The 21,948-nt window shown below is 48.7% G+C and overlaps 1 protein-coding gene across 1 annotated transcript in view; it reads right to left on the bottom strand.

Annotated features, from left to right (window-relative positions):
* Positions 1-1,525: 1,525 nt before the first annotated feature.
* The window catches only part of Wdr33 (WD repeat domain 33), a 91,949-nt gene continuing 71,526 nt past the window's right edge, over positions 1,526-21,948 (bottom strand). The window contains exons 12-22 of the mRNA XM_040758007.1: positions 19,008-19,102; positions 18,346-18,432; positions 17,960-18,099; positions 17,514-17,666; positions 16,166-17,251; positions 12,691-12,799; positions 9,767-10,205; positions 6,061-6,224; positions 5,874-5,969; positions 4,128-4,343; positions 1,526-2,160 (exon numbers count right to left, since the gene is read on the bottom strand). Coding sequence (XP_040613941.1) covers positions 1,931-2,160; positions 4,128-4,343; positions 5,874-5,969; positions 6,061-6,224; positions 9,767-10,205; positions 12,691-12,799; positions 16,166-17,251; positions 17,514-17,666; positions 17,960-18,099; positions 18,346-18,432; positions 19,008-19,102 — 2,815 coding nt within the window. The 3' untranslated portion in view covers positions 1,526-1,930. The remainder of the gene's footprint in view (positions 2,161-4,127; positions 4,344-5,873; positions 5,970-6,060; positions 6,225-9,766; positions 10,206-12,690; positions 12,800-16,165; positions 17,252-17,513; positions 17,667-17,959; positions 18,100-18,345; positions 18,433-19,007; positions 19,103-21,948) is intronic.

Genomic DNA, 21,948 nt, shown 5'->3' with positions numbered 1-21,948 from the left:
GACATTTTTATTCTTGGAGTAAAAAGAAAAGTGTTTACTTAAAATTTTCAGGTTCCAGCACCCAAATCATCACAGTCTCTCACTCTACTCAGGAAGGGCCAGGGGAGATTTCTGTAGACTTGTCCAACTGTGCTACCTCCAGGACAAACCTTTTAATGAAAGAGACAGCTCGGTAGTTAACAGCACCGGCTGCTCCAGAGGAGGACATGAGTTCAGGTCTAACACCCACTTGGTGTTTACAACTGCCCATAACTCCAGTTCCAGGGGATCTGATGCCCTCTTCTGGCCTCCAGAGACACCAGGTGCAGACATAAATGCAAGTATTAAAAAAAAAAAACCAAAAAACAAGAAACAGCTTTTTTTAAAAAAAGCCAGCATAGAAAGGGCTCTCTCAAACTAAAACTTTGATTTCCAACCTGAGGCCCCCTCCTTTTTTGGGGGGTAGAGAGTAGTTACACAAGGTCTCATGTATCCCAGGCTACTCTGAAAATTATTATGCAGTCAAGGGTGGCATTGAAATTCTGATCCTCCTGGCTCTAATTCCCAAATGCTAGGTTATACATGTGTGCCACCATGTCCAGATACAGATAGGTATTTTTAAGAGAATCTCCCTCTCCCCCTCCCTCCCTCCCCCGCTCTGTGTATAGCTGGAGTTAGAGGTAGTTGTGAACTGCCTGATTGTAGGTTCTGGGAACTGAATCCCAGTCCCTGTATGTGCTCTTAACTGCTGAGCCATCTCTCCAGGCCCTACCTTTGTTTTTTGTTTTTTATGGGGAGGGAGATGCTTTTTTGAGATAGGGTTTCTATGTAGCCCTGACTGTCCTGGAACTCTCTGTAAACCAGGCTGGCCTTTAGCTCACACACTCAGCTTTATTTATTTATTGGGGGGGGTGTCAAGACAGGATTTCATCGTGTGGCACTGGCTGTCCTCGAACCCCCATAGATGAGACTGTCTTTGAACTTACAGTGATCTGCCTTCCAAGTGCTGGGATTAAAGGCATGTTCTTGCTTTTTTAAAGCAAGAAATGTGTCATGGCAAAGAATTTTCTGGTGCACTCTTGTCTTCTACCCTAAACCCTGAAGTCCCCATAAAGTAAATGGAAGAGGAGACTGTTTCCATTTCCTTTGAGCTGGAAAGGTGAGACTACAGTGAGATACATGTAACTAACATCGGTTTACACCAGGTTTCTGTCCCAATGAAGATAAGGCAACTCAAGTCTAAACTGGTAGGAGATGTATCCCAGGGAGAGCCTGAGTTGCACCCAGAAGATTCAAGTTTTTCTTCAGGTGTAATTATTCTACCTGGTAGAGCATGTCTGAGACGTTGAGTCTTCTTGAACTATGTTAGAGCAGTTTTAAAGTATTCCTTGTAGCATAACAGAGACAGTGTAACGACAGGAAGGTAAAGATGGCTGGAAAAGCACTAAGTTGACATGAACTTGGTCTCCATGAGCAACAGCAGTAATTGCAGAGGTCCGATGCAGTAGAAACCAGTTCCTTAAGGCAAGCACTATACAGCCGGCTGTTCTGTTAATTCTTGAGTAAATCACATTCTGTATTCATACAAAACAAGGGTTTTTTTCTCTGACAAACTGTACATATAGAAATAAATTTCCAATTGGACATGAACTCAACTATGTGGAGGAGCTCCACTTCTTATGACACTTAAAAAAAAAAAGATTCCAGCTTTTATCCTCACAAACAACATGGGAGAGTTAGGGCAACGAGGGTGGACAAGACAGAACAGGGCCAACTACCCTGGGTAGTGGCGGCAGTCTCTTCATCTTGAAACCTCATTGGGCTCCCAGAACTCAGCTGCCCCAGAAGAGCTCAGGGCTCAGTGGTAAAGGCTTCTTTTCGCTTCTCTTGGTAAGTCCACAAGAACTTGTTAAATACTATCCAGAGAGGCCAGGGGCTCCTCAGCCGACTTCTACCGGCCCCTCCCTCCACCCCTTGACGTGCCCCGCCTGGGAGGGCCAGAGTTCATGTTACTCCCTCTACCCCAGTTACTGCCACTGCGGCCCCCTCGAGAGGATGAGCTGCTGCCTGGAGGGCCACCAAAAGGTTCGTCTCTGTGGTATCCATCATGATGGTCTCCATCCAAAGAACTGGAGCGCCCGGATTTTGGCACTCTCTGGGAAGGTCCTGGGCCTGCTCGGCCTGAAACAAAACAGAATTCAAGACATGACACTCTGTATCACAGCGGCTGCTTCTCCCTGATTCCGTGCTGCAGCCTCACTCCCTGACGACAGGACCACTGGGGGGCGCTAAGGAGACACAGCGGCTTTCAGAGCACTGAAGTGGGTTCCTCCGTCCCTTCCTGTCCTCCACCCTGGCTCATGGACTCAGCCTCGGTGTCTATCCATCCCAGGGCTGTTGCAGAGAAGGCGGGAAGCTAGCCAAGCACTAAGACTCCCCCGAAGACTACAGCACACTGGACCAGGCTTGCTACCTGAGTATTTTAAGGAAGATTTCAAAAGCACAGGCTAACTTTAGAAGCAACTAAGACACATAGGCTGCTGCAGACATACGTGAGGTCTGTGCACACTCTGTGACATATGGCACTATGTCCCTCTCACGTGCTTGTGATGTAAAGTATTCTCAAGGGACAAAAATAAACTGGCTGTCAGAGATAATACTAACTTTGACTTGCTTTCTGACTTAACATTTACTAACGTTTAGCTCTAAGTAAAATCTTTAAAAACAAACAAACCAAAAAAACCTTAGGCCCATGATATGGCTCAGCAGGAATAGGTGCCTGCTGTCAAATTTAGCAATCCCAGTCCATGCCCAGAACTCGACAGGAGAGGCCCGAGTCCACGCCCAGAACACGACAGGAGAGGACCGAGTCTGCAAACTGTCCTCTAACGCCCTCCCCCCCCCCCCCCGTGTGCACGAGGCTACCCACATACAAACATATGAAGCAAATACAGTTTAAAAATGTAGGAGACGCTGCTTGGGGCGAGAAAGTTGGTTTTTTTCATTGGTGCTCCATGATAGCTGCTCATGCTCAGTGGATGGCACCCCAAACCCAGGCCCACATGCAGTGTTGACTGAACGCAAGTTATACAAACAAGATGATACATTTAAGTTTAGGAAAAGACCGTGAGGAGACTGGGTCTGGGATGAGCTGGCATAAATGTACTGTTCTAGACTGTACTATAAATTACAAAGAAAAAATACAATTTTTAATCGTTTTTCTTTGCCTGCTGAATGCCAAGATCCTGTGTGTAATTCCCAGCACTGCAAAATAAATGAATACACAAACAGAACATTTTCTCCTGAAATGATGGCATTGGTTCATCTCCTACAGCATGTTCTTCCAACATCACCACCAACTCTATTTTGTCTGAAACGTTTGAATGGAAGTTAACCTGATGTATGAAGATGTTAGGGGAACTCACCAAGCAATAAGCTTGGCTTCTTATCATGCAAAGCATGTTAGGTCAACCTACAGTTGCCTGAGCAGCGTTGTCATCTAGTATGTAGCTGTCATGCTAGTCACGTCCTTAGCCAGGGCGTCCTGACTGCCCACAAATTCATCTAGGACCACAGGATACTGAACAGTGCTGCACGTAGCTAGACTGGGAGATATACTGGGTAGATCGTTCTGGAAAGACTACAGAGGTGACATGTGAATAAGGTGGGGAATCCAGCAGCTTCCTTTCCAAAGCGCACTGCACAGGCCCCTGCCGGCCCAGCCTAAGGCCAGAAAGTCGCAGTGACTGGCGGTACTCCTGGTTAAAGCGCCGCTGACCTCCCTCCTGGGCCCAGGTCTCCAGCATGGTACAGAACCTTGGAGAAGAAAACTCTCCCCTGAGAGGACTCCTTTGAGGGCTCACAGGAGTCACTGGTAGAGGACACAATTGCCAGGGGGCCAGCTAAGGAAGTAAGGAATAGTCAGGAGTGGAGTAGAAGCCCCCACAAGGAGCTCCTGGGAGCGGTCAAAAGGATGCTGGGTCAAGTCTGCAGCGCCCTCCAGCTGTGGCAGCAAACCACACGCACACTAAGTGTCGGCGTTATCCTCTGCCCAAGCTAGGATCAGAGGCACAGCAGGGGCTGCTATGGGGACTCGGGACATTTGCCACAGACCCTTGCAGCTCTGGGTGGGGCTGCATTGCTCTTACCTTTGCTACCTCGGTCCTCTGAGGGGCCTCCTTGGGCCTCCATCTCTCTGTGTTCAGAAGAGCCTGACCCATCATGCCAGGGGCGCTTCCGGGGTGGTAGGGATGCCATGTCCATGCCTTGGAGAGAAGAGGAGCGCTCTCTGCTAGCTGGTGAATGGCCATCATGAGGGGGATGATCAGGGCGGGGGGCATCACGAAAATGTTCATGACCGGGTCCTGAAATGAGAACCAAAGGTCCATGCTTTTAAGGATCTGACACGATCACCACAGTCAATCAGTGAAGCCCAGAGTCACCGGAAGTGATGCCACTTAGAGCAAGCTGAGAACAGAGCAGGTTGAGTCACACCATGGAGTGAAGGAAAGGAACTCCTGAAATCAGAGGAGGCAGGACTCGGCTTGTCACCACTGTCTTTAAGATTACTGAGGGAGGCGAGGGAGCTGGCCCACTGGGAAAAGTGTTTGCTGTGCCAGCATAAGGACTAGTGTTCAGCCGGGTGTTGGTGGCGCACGCCTTTAATCCCAGCACTCGGGAGGCAGAGGCAGGCGGATCTCTGAGTTTGAGACCAGCCTGGACTACCAAGCGAGTTCCAGGACAGCGTCCAAAGCCACAGAGAAACCCTGTCTCGAAAAACCAAAAAAAAAAAAAAAGACTAGTGCTCAGATACCAGCCCTACATAAAAGCCAGATGGGCATCAGATCCCAGGGAAGGGGGCTAGCTAGACTAGCCCGACCAGCAGGCTCCTGACTCAAACGAGAAACCCACCTCAGTATATAAGATGGACAGACACCAAAGGAAAGCTGGCTTCTGACTTCTACGCATGCAGACACAAGCATGCCCACCTGCACATAAGTACACCCACACACGTGAACATACATATACACACATGCATATAGCTCACATATATACACATACAACCAAAAAGTCCACCACCACCACCACCAACAACAACAACAAAAAACCTACTCAGCTGGACATGGTGGCCCACACCTTTAATCCCAGCGCTCAGGAGGCAGAGGCAGGCTGATCTCTGGCCAGCATGATCTACAGAGTGAGTTCCATGACAGCCAGGGCTACACAGAGAAACTCTATTTTGAAAAACAAAAACCAAACAGTAACAGCAAAGTATATCTACTAATTTTTATGATATGATAAATTAAGATGAAGAAAATCTTTATTCTTTTAGCCTTACTTTCCAAACAGATGACAATTTACTCAAGAGTGGTATTATTTGTGCTGGCATGTCTAGAAGCCAGAGGTCAATATATAGTGTCTTCCTCAGGTCTCCATTCTTTGGATTTTCTTTTCAAAGCCAGGATCTTACTATGTAGCCCTAACTGGCCTAGAACTTGCTATGTAGACCAGACTGGCCTCAAACTCAAGGGAGATTCACTTGCCTCTGCTTCCCAAGTGGGGGGGGGGGGGGGTTAAAGGTGTGTGCCACTACCTCAGGCCCCACGCCTTAGGAGACAGGCCCAACGCTACACCTAAAGCAGCCACCAAGTACATTACCAGGACAGCTCCCTAACCCGAGTGTGTTGTTTTATACTTAACACAAGTCCCTTTTCTGTCTTACTTAAGGAAGAAAAAGCTGGATTCTCCCGTTTCTGCATTACACCCCGGTGAGATACAACCCTGAGCAGACAGACAGCAAGACAGCCAGCCTCCATGGAGTCACACTAGAGAAGATGGACCTGGAGATGGGCCCTACCCTGTGAAGCAAACCCCAAGGGTGTCTCCTTCCTTACCAGGCTCTCGGTTTCCATCCCAGGAGTCTGGCTTCCGTCCTCCTTCGAAGCGAGGGAACTCGTCAGGAGTGGGGAGTAGGCATTTCCTGGATCCCCCTACACAGAAGGGCAAACAAACTGTGCTCACAGGCTGCCCAGCTGTGCTCACGCCTGCTGTCCCTCCGGCCAGCAATTCTCAACTGCTCACCTCGTGGCGTGGCTCGGCCTCGCCCTCTGAGATCTCGTCCTCGGGATGCTTCATCAGAAGCATCAAAAATCTCTTCTGGACCAAAGTCATCAGGTCCAGGAAAGTTGTCCCTTCCTCTTGGAGGAGCACGGCCTTCATGTCTTGGGGGAGCTCCTCTTCTAAAGCTGAAAACAAAAACAGAATGTCCACCTTCTGGAATGCATTACTTGTGAGTATGAAGAAATGTAACAGGAAACTTTAATACAGAATGTAAATGAGAGAAAAACATGACATGGTCTTTTTAGTTTCACTTACATTACTAACATTAGTCTAAAGAGACAGGAAGGCAACTACAGAGCAGAATGTGGGCTACTTACGCTTATAGGACAGTTGTATTATTTTGTCTCATTTCTTTCTCACCAACCATTACACTAGAACTTGTCATTCAGGTGATTTTTTACTTTCACTACACCGGATCGGCTATGCTTTCATGATGAGCATTTTCACACACACAGACGGAAAGGGACGCTGACCATGACTTGTTTGCACACATGTACTCTGTATTTGCCCAGCACGTACTCTCCAGAACATGGCCTCCACAGGCTCACTTTTTTTGTTTTGTTTTGGTTTTGGTTTTTTGAGACAGGGTTTCTCTGTATTGTTTTGGAGGCTGTCCTGGAACTCACTCTTGTGGACAGACTGGCCTGGAACTCACAGAGGTCCACCCGCCTCTGCCTCCCAAGTGCTGGATTAAAGGTGTGTGCCACCACCACCTGGCTCAGGCTCAGGTTTTAGTGCTTCGTTTCCAGTTAGTGGGGCTATTCCATAAGGATAAAGAGGTGTGGCCTTGTTAGAGCAGGCACTTCCTCTTTCAAAGTCCACACGGACCCAGACTCTCTCTGTCTCTGTCTCTCTCTCTCTCAGTTATTGCTCCAGTGTCATGCCAGTCTGCTTGGCAATTCTACTCTGCCATGACGATCACAGACTCACCCTCTGAAATCGACGAAGCCCCCAGTTAAAGAGCTGTGTTGGTCATGATTTCTCTTCACAGCAATAGAACACTAAGATACCAAGCATGGTCCAGTTTGTATGTTTTCTCCTGTAGCTCCCTTTTAATTACCTTTGTCCCTAGGTGACATGACCAAAGCCATCTTTGCTGTAAGCACAACAGACCTGGATCAGACTAGAATTGCAAGAGGCATGACTGGGCCAGGGCAGCCTTGACAGGAATGCTGTTCCTGAAACACAGCATGTTCCTACCTGTGTCCAAGCTTCCACTGTGACAATACCCCAGGTACAAATCTTCTTTGCCTTTATTACATAACACCTACTGTTATGGACTGCTTGCGTCCCCCAAGATCCTATGCTGAAGTTCTAATACTTAAGTGGTAAGTGAGCAGGGTTTTAGGAAGATATGAAGGTAGTGCAGGATAATGAAATTAGGAAGAAAAACAGAACAAAGAGCCACTGCCCACCCCAAACACCCTCACACCGGCAGTGGTGGTGCACACCTTCAATCCCACCACTCAGGAGGCAGAGGCAGGAGGATCTCTGTGAGTTCCAGGCCAGCCTGGTCTATAGAGTAAGACCAGAGTGTACACATGCACGCACACATGCACACGCGCGCGCGCACACACACACACACAGACACACACACACACCACACACACACACACTCGCACACACGCGCGCGCGCGCGTGCGCGCGCACACACACACACACAGATAAAAAACAGGGCTGAAGAGATGGCTAGGAGGTCAGTGTGCACTCTGTTCTGACAACCTCATCAGATGCCAGCATCCACATCAGGCAGTGCACAATGCCTGTAACTCCAACACAGAATAATATACCCACACAAAATAAGAATAAAGAAATGTTAATAAATGTATTTTTTTGATTTTGAAGATAGGTGTAGTATCACATGCCTGTGATCCCAGAATTATTAATTCAGGGCCAACCCAGGATACAAAGCAAGAACTTACTTTTTTGTTTAAAGTATGTGAGCATATGAATGTAGATATAGCATGTCACAGTGTGTGCCTGCGTGTGTGTTTGTATGTGTGCGTGGAGGTCAAAGAGTAACTTTCCACCTTGCTCAGGCAGGGTCTCTCCTGTCATTTCTGCCCCTCTGCACATTACGGGTCAGCCGCCCGAAGTTTCTAGGAAAGCCTCCCGTGTCTATGCCCATACTGCACGGCACTGGACTACAGATGTCCACTCACCACATGTGCTGCTCACTTACATGAACTCGGGGTGTAGAGCTTGCACGAAAAGTTCTTTTACCCACTGAGCTACCTCTCCACTCCTGTACTGAACACTTCATACCGATTTTTGCTTAATGTCATTTCCTAAATAATACGATACTACCAGGCATGGCGGTACATACTTTTAATCCCAGCACTTGGAAGGCAGAGGCCAGTCTGGTCTACAGAGCAAGTTCCAGGACAGCCAGAGCTATACAGACAAAACCTGTCTCAAAAAACCTAAATCACTCACTCACTCACTCAATCAATCACTGGCTGCTCTTCCAGAAGTCTTGAGTTCAATTCTCAGCAACCACATGGTGGCTCACAACCATCTACAAAGAGATCAGGCGCCCTCTTCTGGTGTGCAGACAGACATTCAAGCAGAATGTTGTATACACAATAAACAAACAAACAAACAAATCTTTTAAGGGGCTGGAGATATGGTTCAGTGGTTAAAAGCACTGGCTGTCTTCCAGAGGACCTATGTTCGATACCCAGTGCCCTCATGGAGGACTATAACTACATGAATGAATGAACGAACGAACGAACGAACGAACGAACGAACGAACGAACGAACGAACAAACAAAGCAAAATTTTAAAAAAAGTCTAGCTTTTCACTAAGATGGCGCTGAAAGCGAAGAAGGAAGCCCCTGCCCCTCCCAAAGCCGTAGCCAAAGCGAAGGCCTTGAGAGCCACGAAGGCAGTGCTGAAAGGCGTCCACAGCCACAAAAAGATCCACATCACCCACCTCGTGGGGGCCCAAGACCCTGCAGCTCCAGATGCAGCCCAAACACCCTCAAAAGAGCACGCCCAGGAGAAACAAGCTTGACCACTCTGCCATAATCCAATCCCCGGGCCACCGAGTCAGTCATGAATAAGACAGAAGACAACACATTTGTGCTCATGGTGGACGTCAGGGCCAACGAGCACAAGATCGCACAGGCTGTGAAGAAACCATGACACCAACATGGCTGTGGTGGCGCACGCCTTTAAATCCAGCACTCGGGAGGCGGAGGTAGGCGGATCTCTGGGAGTTTGAGGCCAGCCTGGTCTACAGAGCGAGTTCCAGGACAGCCTCCAAAACAATACAGAGAAACCGTGTCTCAGAAAACCAAAGAAAGAAAGAAAGAAAGAAAAAAAAACAAAAGAAACCCTGTCTCGAAAAGAAAAAAAAGACAAAAACCAACCAAACAAAAATAAATAAATAGTTAAATAAACGACATCACCGTGGCTAAAGTCAACACCCTCATAAGGCCTGGCAGACAGAAGAAAGCGTATGTTTGGTGGGCTCCTGATGCTGCTGCCCTGGGTGTTGCCAACAAAACTGGGATCATGTAAACAGTCCACTTGGCTAATTCCAAATATATACTTTTCCACCATTAAAAAAAGCCTAAATGCTAACCACACAGAACATAGGGCTAAATATCTTTGTCGTGAGGACAGGAAAAACACAGAGAACCCACAGAATACACTTCCCTACCTTTCTTCTCTGCGCCCTCGAAAGCGTGGGTCATCCGGATCCCGGGAGAAGCGTTCGTCTCCAGGTCTGCGGCCTTCCCACGCCCCTGGAGGGCCTCGGGCTGCCCCACGGCCGTCCCCCTCGCTGAACTCCCTGTGGTCGGGTGGGAAGGGGGGTCCAGGGCCCCCTCGCCTCCACTTCTCCTCTTGTGGTAAGGGTCCTCCTCGCCCCTCGAATTCCCTTAACCGGTGGCCAAAGCGCTTGTCGGGGTGGAAGTCATCTGGTCTGCTGAAGTCGTCAGGGAAGTCAGGGTGAGAGCCACGCCTGTCGGGCGGGCCCCTGCAGTCCTGGCCACCCCGGAAAGGCCCCCTCTCGGGTCCGTGCTCGGGGCCACCGCTCTGCTCGTGCCGCCTCTCTGACATGGGGCCCAGGTGATGGTTGGGAGGGCCTCGGGAGTCTCCTGTAAGAAACAAAGCTGACTGTTACTACGGCTTCCATGTGCCTGCTCTACAATACCCGCCAATCTTAGATGTGCTCTGCCCTACAATGCTTTCCTCCCGAGTTCTCAGTATACTTAGAACACAAGCTTCCCAAAGCATCACATAGTGGGGTGACCTTTCAGCTAGGGAACCTGACCTACAGACAGTCACTAATCTCTATGGAATGTCCACTTTGCGGCCATTTGGCATGAGAACGTCCTTTCCTACCCTGTCCCTGTTGTTCCTGTGACTTCATCAGGGTCCCTGTTTGATACCCAAGAGTCACAACAGAGGAAAGTCAGGCTGCAGGCTGGGAAGCTGAAAGCTAGGAGGCCATGCTATCAAGAACTCACCTCAGCCAGGGTGTAGTGGCACATGCCTTTAATCCTAACACTTGAGAGGCAAAGGTGAATGCATTGGAGTTTGAGACCAGACAGAGTGAGCTTCGGCCAGCCAGGGATATATAGTGAGATCCTGTCTCAAAACTAAATATAAATTTCACACACACACACACACACACACACACACACACACGCTCTCTGCCCGTGTAAATGACACAAAGCCATCACAGGCACCAGCACACTGCTGTCACCCACTGTCCACTCCTTACCCCTGGCCTGCTCAGCTTTATGCCACACTGCGTTTTAGGAATGTTAACACATTCTTCCATAATGCGCACAGAACACGGACTGCTCTCACAACTGTTTAGGGACAAGGGAGCCTGGCTGGCCTCCCACTTTGGGGTTTGTATTTACACCTTATTTTGCTCATACTGGGAATGATGTGCCTCAAATATGCTCTTAATAGCATTTTTGCAGACAGGAACTTCATTCGAGACTTCCAAGCTCATGCCTTTTGCTGCTGTTTCTTGTCAATGAGGTAACAACTCTCCTGTAGCAGTCAACATTTCTGCCTCCAACCCCACCCCAGCCATTTCAACTCCTCTCCACTCAGCATGGATTGAGACTTGGAAATGGCAGATTAAAATGAAAAGCCTCTGCACGTGAGCTCACCTGTCCTTTCTGATAGACAAGCACTCAATACTTGCTGTTGCTGCAGCTGTGCTCGTGAGTGCTGTCAACTTGACACAGGCTACAGTCACTTTGAAAGAGGGGCTCTCACTGAGAAAACGCTCTACGAGACTGACCTGTGCCGATTGGCTCGTGACTGACATGAGAGGACCCAGGTCGCTGTCACCTGAGCTGGTGGTCCTAGGCTGTATGAGAACCCTGACTAAGACAGTTGCTTCTCCAACTTCAGGTTGTCTGAGCTTCAGCTATGGATGACAACTGACCAGAGAATGTGACATGTGTTCCACCTGGACTTAATTACGAATACTCATCTCACCATCTCTGTTTAAAAGCAGCCTCTCAACTTTCTTTCAAGGAAAGAAACCTACCACTACACACGGTGATGTTGTGGTGGTGGCAACTAATCCAGGAGGGCATGGTAGGCCACTTGTATGTCTCTCCCTTCTCCCTCTGGTCCCTAGGAGAGAGAGGGGAGGGAAGGCAGCGGGGCAGGAGGGGAGGAGGAGGGCGAGAGGGAGAGGGGGAGAGAGGCGAGCAAGACGAGCAGGAACAAGTGGAGACGGCGCAGGGGTGGCAGACAGGCATCTCACTCATTAACGGAGTACCTGGTGGGCACCAGCGCCCTTCCCCAGGGCCCCGGCCTCAGAGAGCTCTCCTTTCCCTCTTGCCAAGCCTTCTTGTATCTACTGCTACCAGTCTGTGCAGCAGGGACGGAAGCATACGCTCTCCGAATCCCCGCCCTTTCCTACCTCTAGATCTCACACAAATTCAGAGCTGAGCTTAAACTCCCAGGGCTATCACTGCAGATGAGGACGTGTACCACACAGTGGCCCTCGAGCTGGTGTCCTGTCCTTCCTGAGTGGCATTGCTCCACTCCAGCCCACTCCTGTCCTCAGTCCCCAAGGTCTTCCGTGGCAATACCCTGCCAGTCTTCAGCCTTTACTCCAACACTGCCCAGCTGGGAGCAAGGGCCCAATGCTCAACAGAGCTCACCTTTGCTTTTCATAAGGTCAGTATTGCTCTCTTCTTTTCAAATGGTTTCTAACCATGGATGCAGTTAATGGAAGCAATGGGGCAAAGGGGAGTGCAAATGATAAGGACACCATTCATATCCTGCAGCCTCTACCCCATCAAGGAGCCTAAAGCAGAGGCAGTGTGCTCTTTGGGAGACCGGACACATGGACCTGCATCCCACAGGCAAAGGCCCACTTCCCATCCCCGCGTGGGCTGCGCTGGCCTGAGGCGCAGACACAATGCCAGGTAGCAGTCTCTGGCCAACATCACTGACCGAGGAAGCATTACCTATGATAACAACAGACAGAACAAGCTATAACCTGAGATGGCTGTATTATCAGTTACCAATAAAGCTATTTCCTGTACAGCGCACACAACCATGGTGGGACACGAACTCTTCCCCAGGCAAGCATATATTTACCTTTGTTAGGGCCAGGTCCTTGCCCAGGGTTCAGAGGAGGGATGCGGCCTTGTGTCCCCTGCTGCCCCAGGCCTGGTATCAAGGGGGGCGGGCCGGCACTCTGTCCTTCCTGAAGTGAAACAGTTAAAGACAGGCATGAGACCACAGACAGGCGCTGCACGAATAACAACCGTAGCATGTGATGAGCTGCCCCAAGTGGCTACAACTGAGTATTTACCTAGTGACATTAAAACAAAATTCCCCTAAAGTGGGCTGCGAAGAGGCTTGACAGGTAAAGCGCCCCGCAAGCGTGAAAACTGGTTGGAGTTTGAGTCCCCAGCACCCACAGAATGCCAGGTACCACGGTCCAAGTCTGGAACCCCAGTGTACTCCATGGTGTGACGCAGGCGGGCATGGAGAGTGCCCAGCCACTCAAGGGCCAGGATGCAGCAACGGACGCCCTGAGCCCAACAAGGTGCCACACACACACCTGTACTCACACAGAACACAGGAATATACCCACACACCTGTACTCACACAGAACACAGGAATATACCCACACACCTGTACTCACACAGAACACAGGAATATACCCACACACCTGTACTCACACAGAACACAGGAATATACCCACACACCTGTACTCACACAGAACACAGGATATACCCACACACCTGTACTCACACAGAACACAGGAATATACCCACACACCTGTACTCACACAGAACACAGGAATATACCCACACACCTGTACTCACACAGAACACAGGAATATACCCACACACCTGTACTCACACAGAACACAGGAATATACCCACACACCTGTACTCACACAGAACACAGGATATACCCACACACACCTGTACTCACACAGAACACAGGAATATACCCACACACCTGTACTCACACAGAACACAGGAATATACCCACACACCTGTACTCACACAGAACACAGGATATACCCACACACCTGTACTCACACAGAACACAGGAATATACCCACACACCTGTACTCACACAGAACACAGGAATATACCCACACACCTGTACTCGCACAGAACACAGGAATATACCCACACACCTGTACTCACACAGAACACAGGAATACACACACACACACCTGTACTCACACAGAACACAGGAATATACCCACACACCTGTACTCACACAGAACACAGGAATATACCCACACACCTGTACTCACACAGAACACAGGAATATACCCACACACCTGTACTCACACAGAACACAGGAATATACCCACACACCTGTACTCACACAGAACACAGGATATACCCACACACCTGTACTCACACAGAACACAGGAATATACCCACACACCTGTACTCACACAGAACACAGGAATATACCCACACACCTGTACTCACACAGAACACAGGAATATACCCACACACCTGTACTCACACAGAACACAGGAATATACCCACACACCTGTACTCACACAGAACACAGGAATATACACACACACACCTGTACTCACACAGAACACAGGAATATACCCACACACAGCTCTAAACTGGGGAAGGAGTTATTTCTCGGCACAGTCAAAGAAAGAGGTATTTTAAACCTCCTGACAAGTGCCGGTTAAAGCCCGATCTCTTCTTGTAATGTCCAGCAGGCACTTCAGAGGGAGCTGCACAGTGCAGCTCTTGCAGAGGCCTGGCCTCACCCAGGTAGGCAGCTTTAACGCCATGTCGACACTGCACCAACTGTCTCAAAGCTACAGCAGGACGGAGTTCTTTGTTGCTATGTATTTAGTGCTGTGTGTGGAGGCAGGAGGACAGCTCCCAGCAGCTGGTGTCCTTTCCACCGTGCTGGGGCAACAGCTCTCGTTTCTGTTACTGCACGAGCAGGTCTCGTCTCCATCCCACACCTAGCAGCTGTACTGGGATGGGGCTGCAGACGGGTGCCAATCATATGCGATTGTCTAGCCTGAGTGTATTATGGAAGTGGACGACATGTGTACCCAGCACCCACAGAGACGAGAAGAGGACGTCGGGTCCTCTGGAACTGGAGGGACAGATGGCTGTGAGCATCCTGTGGATACTTGTAATCACACTTGAGCCCTCTGCAAGAGCAACAAGTGTTGTTAACCACTGAGCCATCTCTCCAGAGCTGTGTGTGCGTGTGCGATATATGCATGCATGGACGCGGAAAGGTGTACTTGCACGAGACTGACTGGCCTTTGTATGGGATAAGTCTGTTCAACTGAACTGGATCTCAGGACAAACGCACCATTGCAATTATGTCCCACCTACTAAAATTAATGACTTAAAATGGTCACTAGATATGGACCATAAACTCAGAACTCCAGAGGCTGAGGCAGAAGGACTAAGAGCTCAAAGCCAGCCTGGGGGGAGGGAGAGAGGGAGAGAGGGAGAGAGGGAGAGAGGGAGAGAGGGAGAGAGGGAGAGAGGGAGAGAGGGAGAGAGGGAGAGAGAGAGAGAGAGAGAGAGAGAGAGAGAGAGAGAGAGAGAGAGAGAGAGAGAGAGAGAGAGAGAGAGAGAGAGAGAGAGAGAATCAATAACACGCACATACCCCTACCTCCAAACCCTTTTGTCTCCGGCCAACATGCATCCCCATGCCTACTTTTATGCAGTAACAGACACTGAATCCAGGACATATCATATGCTAGCAAAGCATTCTGTCAAATGAGCTACATCTTCATGACCCTAAAAGTAATTCTCTATGACAGGCGAAAACAGCTTGAACAGAATTTCATGTATGAGGTCATTATTTTTGAGTACTCTGGTCTGGAATTAGTTTTTCTAAAAATGCATCCACTGAAATGAAAACAGTGAGGTAGATAGTTTACAGTATCCTTAAACACCCCCATGCCATCTTAGAACAGTATATGTACCACACAGAGTAAAAAAGCTATAAATAAGCACAATGAAAACTGGCGGATGAGAGGTACCTGCTACCACGCATAACCACCTGAATTAGTCCTGAGGCCCCAACGGTAGGAGAAGCCATCTCTACAAACAGTCCTCTGATCTCCACACGCTTGCTGTGGCATGTGAGCATGTGCACACACACACATATAGAATAAGTAAATGTAATCTGAAAATTCTAAATGAAGTGGACAGAAATGTTGAAGGTGGGCTGTACTTGCAGGCTCATGGAATAATCAGGCTAGAAAGTACATAAGAGAATCAGACAGCTGTGGAACTGTCCAGAACCTAGCACACTCCCTCCTAAGAGCCACAACTCTCTAGAGCTGGGCACAAGTAGACTGTATCACATTGGCAGCTGATCTGTTCTGGAAGAATCTCTGAAACACTAGTGACGGCGCAACTAGCTCTTCATCTTGCTGTCACCACGTTCTTGCAGCCAGGCCGCCACTGCTGCAAGCCACTGCAGACACTGCCGGAGGCGCTGGGCCCAGCCGTACGTGCCCTGAACCCTGGTCAGCCCGGCACAGTGCAGAGTCCACTCTCCCGTGTTAACGCACACAAGCTGGAGGAAGCAATACCTGATTGAAGGGGGCCCGGGGGCCGTCACCTAGCAGAGGTGTTTTCTGCTGCTGGAATGGCATTGGCCCTTGAGATGGATGTGGCCCTCTTGCTGGGTTCTGCTGTCCCTGAGGTCCAGGGGGTCCTTGCATGCCACCCTGGGGTGGAGGTCCCAAAGAGCCCTGGGGTGGCCCTTGCTGCCCTTGTGAACCTGAGGGCCCTCGCAGTTCCTGGGGAGGGCCCAACATGGATCCCTGTGGTGGAGGCCCCTGCATGCCCCGCATCTCCTGAGGCCCCCGCATCTCCTGAGGGCCATGCCCCAGCAATCCACTTGGAGGATGAGGCCCTCTCAGCTCTTGAGGCGGGTGGCCAATCATTATCCCTTGAGGAGCAGGACCCTGATTCTCCCGAGGTCCTGGAGGCCCCTGTATTCCTCTTGGATTCAGTCCCATCAGAGGTCCCTGAGACACTGGACCTTGGATGCCTTGAGACCCTGGCCCACCCTGTATCCCATGAGGATGAGGAGGTCCTTGCATTCCCCTGGGACCAGGCGGTCCCTGCATTCCTTGAGTACCAGGAGGCCCCTGTGGGCCCATGTGGCCCTGAGGAGCAGGTGGACCTTGGGGGCCAATGTGACCCTGTGGTCCAGGTGGTCCCTGAGGGCCCATGTGACCTTGAGGACCAGAGCTACCTTGAGGTCCAGGTGGTCCTTGGGGACCCAAAGGGCCATGAGGTCCAGGGTGCCTCTGCATTCCTTGGGGACCATGCATGTCCTGCGGCCGTGGCAGTCCCTGGGGAGGGCCCTGGGGTCCTTGTGGTCCCATGAACCCTTGCGGCCCCCCACCTCCTTGATGCAATGGAGGGCCCTGCGGTCCCATCTGTCCCTGGGGCCCAGGGGCTCTGAACTGGCCCTGAGGACCTGGAGGCCCCATCTGAGCCACCAATGGCATCTGCTGGGATGGGTGAGGCTGCGGGAAGCCTTGAGGGATCTGAGGTACTGGACCCTGTCCCGAGAAGGGCTGAGGCCCGAGGAGAGGGGTACCAGACGACGGTGGTGGCTGGATCTGATCAGCCTGTTTCTGTGCAAGCCTTTCAATTTTAAGTTGCTGGAAAGGAGAAGAAAAAAAAAATTAGTGTGCTGAACAAATAAGCTAGAACTCTCAAGTAAGACTGTTGTATTGCCTTCTGATATCCTCATGTATACCACGGCACATACATACGTACACGTACACACACACACACACACACACACACACACACACACACACACACACACACACGCACGAGGAAAGCATCATTTAAAAACAATAAAGAGGATAGAAAGGATATCAACAGAAGATGCTATTTCTACTTTCCTGGCTCACACACCTCTAAAAGCTGTGGGTTAGTATACTGCAATGTGGCCATTTCTTGCTCAATCTCTGCTTGTGTTTTTTTCTTCTCTTCCAATTTGATGTCCTCTTTTCTGTCATTCAGGACCTCATTTGGAGCAGGAATTGGAACTTTATTTTGCATCCAGGCCTTCCGAAAAAGAAAAAATTAAATTAAAAACAAGCATGAAAATTATAATAGGTTGAAAAAAATTCACTAATATCATCAATATACAAGGCTGAAATGTTTTCACTTCTAAAGCCAATTCTTTGTGACGTAAGAATAGGGTGGGGCAGGTGCATTAGTAATGGGAAATTACTGCTGGGCGGTGGTGGCGCACGCCTTTAACCCTAGCACTTGGGACAGAGGCAGGCGGATCTCTGTGAGTTCCAGGAAGCCGCCACAGGCTCTTAGCACGCACGAGGGCACTGCGAGCAGCTCACCTGCTGGAACTGAGCAGGGATGGGCTTCGCATAAGGGACCTTCTTCTGAGGGACTTTTTTCTGGTCCTTTTGCATTACTTCCTCCATTCCCCAATCCAAGCCTGGAATTGTCATTTCAATTTCATTCGATTCATCTTTTCCTGAAACCACAGAAGGAACTAGTTAGTCCTTTAAACGAAACAATGTGGCAACTCAGTAAATGAACAAATTATTGGAAGCATAATTTTTAAACATTACATATTTTGAATCATTTTTATTCGCAATTCTCAACATAGGCCATGTGAACATTTTAACACCATTTATTAACAAATTAATTTACCATGAAAATAAGACAGAGGTCTACAAAAACTTATAAAAATTAAATGGATAAACATAACTGCCCTTACCCATCTGTTCTTGCTCCATAGCTAATTTCAGTTGTTCTGGGATTCCCATCCCTGGGATCACTGCCAGGCTATTAGGCTCCAAGTCATCTACAAACAATACACCCATCATCAACAGATAGTTTAGGTCCCAAGTCATCTACAAACAATACAGCCATCATCAACAGATAGTTTCACAGTAGTCCCTACAAAGGATGCTTTATAAAGATGCATAGTATCGCTGGGTACAGTAGCACATGGCTTAATCACTGTATTCACAAGACAGAGGCAGACAGATCTCTATGAGTTCAAAACTATATATCAATAGCAAGTTAAGTTAATCAGGAATAGAGTCAGACCATGTCTCCAAACAAACAAAAGAAGCAGGTGATATTCCTGGTGAGTTACAACTCAATAAATTATAAAATTAAACTAAAGTTGGGTGAGCTGACACAAATCTTTAATCCCAACGACTGGAAGGCAGACACAGGGAGATTTAAACTATTTGGTTGGTTGGTTGGTTTATTTGGTGTGAGGATTGAGAACGGAGCATCAAGCATGCTAGGTAAATACTGGATCACTCAGTTACATCCTTTGCCCCAAATTAGTTTTGTACGAACCTCTTAATACTTAATAGTTACAATGGAATATCACAAGTCTTCGGAGGACAAATATGCAGATCTTACCATACTCTACTCCGTCTTCAGACATGCCAGGTAAGAGGTTCAGGTTATATCGATCTCGCATTTTATCACCTGGCCTGTTTCGAGTCCAGAATTTGCTGATAGAAAAAAAGTAATGGGAGACAGGGGAAGATGGTTTCAGTGTTTTCTCTGTGCATGATAGAGAAAACATAATAATCACGTTTTTAAAATATCGCTCTCTGAAACATTTTAATTGTGGAAAGAGCATTTTAAATCAGAATACAAAATAAAATTTAAGCAACCAAAGTTAGCATTTAACACTCCATGATGGGGGAAGTCCTTCTGTGTATATGTCAATAAAGCACTGTTGGTTGATAGGGAAGCAAGATAGGTGGGACTAGGAGTCTAGGAGGATTCTGGGAAATGTAGTGAACTGGGCCATTGCCATGTGGTTCCCGGGAAGAGGGGACACAAGTCTGTGTTCTCAGAAAGGTAAATCCTTATAAAAATAAATACTGGTGATAATGGGTCAATAATTAAGTCACAGCTAGCCAATGAGAAACAATAACAAATGGCCAAGAGCTTCATAATTAATATAGTGCCTTGTGTGTTATTTGGGGCTAAAGCGGCAACAGGACCCAGGCAGGATCCCGCAACAACTCCATCTAGTTATTATAAAACCCTTAAGTCAATCACTACAAAAATGGCAGGTTAGGACTCAGGCTGTATATGATGGGACTGACTCCCGTGTAATCCCAGACTCTGGAGGCGGATGGCAGGGGCAGACGCTCAGTCGTTTCCAGCTACATGGACGGCAAGTGGGAGTGGAGACCAGAGTCAGAGGAAGAAAACAAAACCATGAGAAACACAGAGAGCGGAAATGGGTGACAGGGTGGGAAAGAAGCGGTAGGAAGCAAAGAGTGAGATCCACAAAACCCTCCGCGAGAGAAATACCAGCAACAGCTGCCAACTAGCACTGGGTCACACAGTCTGTCGCCCAGCCTGGAATGTACTAACCCTTCAGAGGTGCCATCAGAGGAAAAGACCCTGAGTGGGCTGCGGAGAATGACCAGGGGATGGTTACATGGGGACAGACACTCTGGCTACAGAGACTTTAACCACTGTCTAGTCCAGCAACAGCATGGGAACACGAGACCAGTCCCCAACCTGCACAATGCAGCCAACAGATGAACAAATGTTCCCAGACAGCGGAACAATGTTGAAAAAGCAGCTTCTGTCTCTTTGGGAAGAAAACACCTCCCAACAAATGTAAATACAAACATGGGTACACTGTCCTTTCTCCCTACGACCAAACACAGAGATCCCGGTGTGAAAAGGGCAATCTCCGTGCATCGGAGAGAAGAGGGTAACGGCAGTGGAGGTGAGCACAGTGAGGATGTGTCAGGCTGGGAAGCTCCCACACAACCGAGTCAAACACAGACGCTCATGGTTCTGTTGTTTCATCGAGGCCTCCTGTGTAGTCCTGGTTGGCTCGGCCTCAAACTCACAGAGATCAGCTGCCTCTGCCTCTTGGAGGGCTAGGAGTACAGACACATCTGGCCCTGTGGATTCCTGAGACCAGCATTTCTCTCTCCACCTGCAGAGCCAGCTACAACCCACTGAGGAAGAAATGCTGACTGATGCTGTTTATTTCCTTTTATTTACTCACTGTGGTGGAAGAAAATCATCTGATTCTAATTGATACACAGATACTAACATAATACATTGCCCAACCCCAATTTCTATACGACCTGCAGGGGTTTGACCCGGGTTCACAGCTGGCAGCACTGGGGGGTGTGGGTGGCACAGCCACGCCACAAGCAGCATGTCCCTGGAGACTGTAGCAGCCCTGGCCCACTCCAGCTCCCTTCTCCACTTCACCTACTGCCACGCCTCTGCCCCGCTATGATGTGCTCCATGCCCTCTGCAACCACGAGCCAAAATAAACTCTGTCTTTCTTAAGTTGCCTTTGGTCATGGAGTAAATAACTAATACACTATCTCAGTGAAATTCTCTCAGTGGCAACCCTGAAATTCAGGAAAGCATGGGATGAAATATTTAAACCCTGAAAATAAACTCCACACCAAATTAAAGAACACATTAAGTGAATACATATCCATCACTGACAGTTTCAAGTGTCCATGACACAAACTAGACACACCTGGAAAGAAACCTCACATGGAAAACTGCCTCCATCAGACTGTCCTGTAAACATGTGTGGGGCGCCTCCGTCAGACTGGCCTGTAAACGTGTGTGTGTGTGTGTGTGTGTGTGTGTGTGTGTGTGTGTGTGTGTGTGTGTGTGTGTGTGTGTGAGTGTATGTGTGCACGTGTGTTACTACTGATGCCCTCCCCGGGCAGACGGCCTGAGCTGTGTCACAAAGGAAGCCGGACACGACCCTGAGAACAAAGGGAGCGCTGTGCTCCATGGCTCTGCTCCCAGGCCCTGTCCCGATTTTCTTAGTACCAGAGCGTGGCCCAGGAGCTGTCCGGTGAAATAAACCCTTCCTCCAAGTTGCTTTATACCATGGTAGTTGTCACAGCAACAGAAAAGCAAACTAGAACAACATCCAAAGTGGCTTCATCCCAGGAATGTGACTAATTCAATGTATGCAAACCAACAAGTGCAATACAACGCACAGAATAAAGACAGAAGGCACAGGATCCTCAATAGATGTGGGAAAACCCTGACAAAGTTCAATATCACCTCATAATAAAAGCCCTGAAGAAAGCAGGAGTAGAAGGATATATTTCTCAATATAATAAAAACTATGTATGACAAATCTACAGCCAACATTACAGTAAGTGGAAAAAAATAAGTATTTTTCCTAAAAACTAGATGAAACGAGGACACCCATTCTCTCCCCTTATTCAAATAATGCTCAGTCCCAGCTAGAACATTAGACAAAACAACAAAATAAAAGTGATAAAACAGAAAAAGAGCCCAATTGTTCCTACGGACAGATGACATGCACACAGTTCAA

The sequence above is a fragment of the Mesocricetus auratus genome, unplaced genomic scaffold (genome assembly GCF_017639785.1).
Source record: "Mesocricetus auratus isolate SY011 unplaced genomic scaffold, BCM_Maur_2.0 Super-Scaffold_100015, whole genome shotgun sequence".
Taxonomy (NCBI): domain Eukaryota; kingdom Metazoa; phylum Chordata; class Mammalia; order Rodentia; family Cricetidae; genus Mesocricetus; species Mesocricetus auratus.
Note: the sequence above shows the minus strand (reverse complement) of the source record. Positions and strands in the feature narration are given on the sequence as shown.